The following is a 4,242-nucleotide window of genomic DNA, read 5'->3' as shown; positions in this document are numbered from 1 at the left end:
CGAAGGATATTTTACTCATATTGTTTTAATAACATAAACGGGCAAATGAGCTTAAACCGTCTGTTATGAAGCGGTTACTAGAGACTATACACACACCTTGAATTTGATTCTTCACTTTTCGCTAGGTTGAAGATTTTAGATCGTAAATGTTATTAAAACTACTTTTACGGTTTATTCTCGCGTTTTTCTGCTATTTTTTCCAACGTTTAAAATAGGTAGGTACTTGACAGCAGCGTTTCCCAAAGTGAAGCTCCCAATCGGAAAGTTTTTAAATTGGTAAGTATTTGGTATAGGAAAAAATAGAGATAGGATTCTAATTTGGTTAAGTGGGTCTAAGGTACCTATAAGTTCATGGGAATCCCTGCTTTGCAGTTTTCGTGGTCACGTGGGTCTAAGGTATAAGTTCATTTTGGGAATCCCTGCTTTACAGTTTTCGTGGTCATGAACTATCGCCCTTGTCCTAGTTTTAATTATCTTGAATTTCATCGGATCATCAATTCAACTGAAGTAGAAAAGTGTCGATGGTTTTATGCAGGATAGCAACATACACTAGGAGTAGAGACGAAAACTGAGTACCATGTCCAAGCATAAGCTTGATACTTGCACAAAAACAGTGTAGACACATTGGTATGTTTTTTTTATTGCCCTTGTAGGCAGACGAGCATACGGCCCACCTAATGGTTAGTGGTTACCGTCGCTCATGGACTTCAGCAATGCCAGGGGCAGAGCCAAGCCGCTGCCAACCATTGCGTACTCTCCGCAAGCCTCGTTTGAAGAAGGACAAGTTATAGCGCTCGGGAAACACCGTGGAGGAGAACTCATTCGAAAGCCGGATGGGACGTGGCAAAAAAGATTTCTCGTTTTTTTTTATTGCTTAGAGGGTGGACGAGCTCACAGTCCACCTGGTGTTAAGTGGTTACGGGAGCCCATAGACATCTACAACGTAAATGCGTCACCCACCTTGAGATATAAGTTCTAAGGTCTCAAGTACCTATAGTTACAACGGCTGCCCTATCCTTCAAACCGAAACGCATTACTGCTTCACGGTAGAAATAGGCAGGGTGGTGGTACCTACCCGCGCGGACTCAAGAGGTCCTACCAACAGTAATTACGCAAATTATAATTTTGCGGGTTTGATTTTTATTACACGATGTTATTCCTTCACCGTGGAAGTCAATCGTGAACATTTGTTGAGTACGTATTTCATTCGAAAAATTGGTACCCCCGCCTGCGGGATTCGGTGATGGAATCATCTCAAACAATTCCTCAGATTATTAATTAATAACATTATTCTATTAGAAATTAGCAGTATTTTTTTGGTATATTTAATTTTATAATTAAGTACCATTTAAGTGTTTCTAGAATCATAGCTTATTGACAGTGCGTTTCCAGAAATTTCTTTTTCAATCCAATATCCGACTTTGAAATGAAATTCCCTCCGCAACTTTTCTTGAGCATTGTGACATATCTTTCTTCCAAGTAAGTTTATAGCGAATGCTACTACTAAAAACTAAATAATAACAATAAGAATGCATTAAATGAACTTCTTTTTGTTTTTAGGTATCTAACTCAAAAGTTTCAAGTCCTTATTAAATTAAATTAAAATGGTATCAGGCTTTTCAGACTAAACCTTGAATTGTGATTGTATAGAAACTCTTTTTTTATTAGTGAAAGTGTACAGGAGTGGCGGATTGAAACAAAATCACCGGACGTCGCTTGGTGCTTTGTCAGATTCTTCCATAATGTCCAAATAAATCTCAGTTTTTTTTGGATTTTACTAGGAGGTGATTTGAATAAAACATTTATTTGGGGAAGGATTGTTTAGGTTATGTTTCCTTAATCTATTCATTAAATAAAAAAATTGAGACGTCAATTTAGTCTGCTGACATTTCATGACTGTCATACATAAGGCAAAACTGACTAATTCGTAGATATTTGACTGATTTTGCCTATCTTACTTACCGCACCCTATTTATTATTTTATATCTATATAGTTGAATAATAAACTTTAAATAATAAAAATGGGAGACCATTTACCAGCTTGTGTTATCGATGTCGGCACCGGGTATACTAAACTGGGTTTTGCCGGTAACAAGGAACCACAGTTTATTATTCCATCAACCATAGCGATAAAAGAAACTGCAAAAGTTGGCGATCAGAGTACTCGGAGGATGACTAAGGCTGTCGAAGATTTGGATTTTTTCATCGGTGATGAAGCTTTTGAAGCCACAGGATACTCTGTAAAGTATCCTGTGCGCCACGGTATCGTAGAAGACTGGGATTTAATGGAAAGGTACATCGAACAGTGCGTGTTTAAGTATCTCCGTGCGGAACCCGAAGATCATCATTTCTTAATGACCGAGCCTCCGCTCAACACTCCAGAAAACAGAGAATATTTAGCCGAAATCATGTTTGAGTCATTTAATGTGCCAGGCCTTTACATTGCTGTACAAGCCGTTCTTGCTTTGGCTGCGTCATGGAAGTCACGTACGTCTGCTGAACGCACCTTCACTGGCATCGTAGTAGACAGCGGAGATGGCGTTACTCACATTGTTCCAGTTGCAGAAGGATATGTTATTGGATCATGTATAAAACACATCCCTATTGCTGGTAGAAACATTACTTCATTTATTCAATCATTACTCCGTGAAAGAGAGGTTGGAATCCCTCCTGAGCAAAGTTTGGAAACTGCCAAAGCTATTAAAGAAAAATACAGTTATATCTGTCCTGACATTGCTAAAGAATTTGCAAAATACGATAGCGATCCTGGTAAATGGATGAAAAAGTACACAGGGATCAATGCTATCACTAAAAACCCATTTACAGTCGATGTTGGCTACGAGCGATTCTTAGGACCTGAGATTTTCTTCCATCCTGAATTTTCAAATGCTGATTTCACTGTACCTTTGAATGAGATGGTTGATGAAGTGATTCAGTCATGCCCCATTGATGTTAGACGAGGATTGTATGGAAACATTGTGTTGTCTGGTGGCTCGACTATGTTCCGTGACTTTGGCAGAAGGTTACAACGTGATATCAAGAGGGCTGTTGATGCAAGATTGAAGCTTTCGACTATGTTATCTGAAGGTCGGATTACCCCTAAACCGATTGATGTACAAGTTGTGTCTCATAACATGCAGAGATATGCTGTGTGGTTCGGAGGCAGTATGCTTGCATCAACACCAGAGTTCTACCAAGTCTGCCATACTAAACAGGCATACATGGAGTATGGTCCTAGTATTTGCAGACACAACCCTGTTTTTGGTACCATGACATAAACAACCTTCCAGTATTAAATTACTAATGATGTCTACTTAGACTGTCGTATAAAATAATGAATTTGTAGAAGAAAATAATTATGTATAATATGAATATTGTTTTAATAATGACATAGATGCACACAATCCTCTCTTAAAACTTTTAATTTAGATTTATATTTTTATTATTATCAAACATGTCATAAATATATGGAATGTGTATTTTAATATATATACTTACAGAATATACTTTATGTAGCTGGATTTAAAATGTACAATATTAAGCATTTAACATTTGCATTCCAGCCTTTTATTGAAAAATAAATTCTTGTAAATTATATTATTAGTTTTATTAACCTTTATATGCATAAATTTGCAATTGCAAAAGTCGTACTTAACCTTTGGCAGTAATTTGGTGTGGTAATCGAAGTAAAATGTTTAATTTATAGACATAGGTAAACTAGTATCTTTGGAGGCTGAACATTTAAAATAAAAGTAAAGTATTGACAATTGTCCATAACGAGTCATTACCATAATTAAATTTGCAGGGATAAATTCCTCTTATACCAATTTTGATGCCACCATAGGCCCCATTATATTCCCTATGTTTGGCCAGTGCAGTGTCAAATCCCTAATTGTTAAAGATCACTAAACTTATGTATTTTCTTATAGAAAACATTATTAAATATTAGGATGTCTCTTATTTGAGAATGTATCTGATTATAGAAATCTTACGAAAACGAGGACTGCATAAATTAAGGATAGTTTTTGTTGCTGTAGATGGCTAGATGAACTCAAGCTGTTAAGGGATCAGTGTGCTTAGTGCGAGTTTTTTAACGATCTCGATAGCGTAAAAGTTAGCTCATATTTGTATGGAATGGGATCGTTTGCACACGTTTGCCGTTAGGGGCGCTGTTCCAATTGCATACAAAATTGGGCTTACTTTTACGCTATCGGGAACGTTAAAAAACTCGCACTAAGCACA

The 4,242-nt window shown here is 36.9% G+C and overlaps 1 protein-coding gene across 1 annotated transcript; it reads left to right on the top strand.

The window, feature by feature from the left end:
* Window positions 1–1,872: 1,872 nt before the first annotated feature.
* Window positions 1,873–3,595, top strand: LOC101744535 (actin-related protein 3). Its single transcript, XM_004933347.3, has one exon. It carries the CDS (start codon window positions 2,022–2,024, stop codon window positions 3,276–3,278), a length of 1,257 nt encoding a protein of 418 aa, XP_004933404.1. The 5' UTR covers window positions 1,873–2,021; the 3' UTR covers window positions 3,279–3,595.
* The last annotated feature ends 647 nt before the right edge of the window (window positions 3,596–4,242 follow it).

Source organism: Bombyx mori, chromosome 19, assembly GCF_030269925.1.
Source record: "Bombyx mori chromosome 19, ASM3026992v2".
Taxonomy (NCBI): domain Eukaryota; kingdom Metazoa; phylum Arthropoda; class Insecta; order Lepidoptera; family Bombycidae; genus Bombyx; species Bombyx mori.
This window is presented reverse-complemented; position numbering and strand designations above follow the sequence as displayed.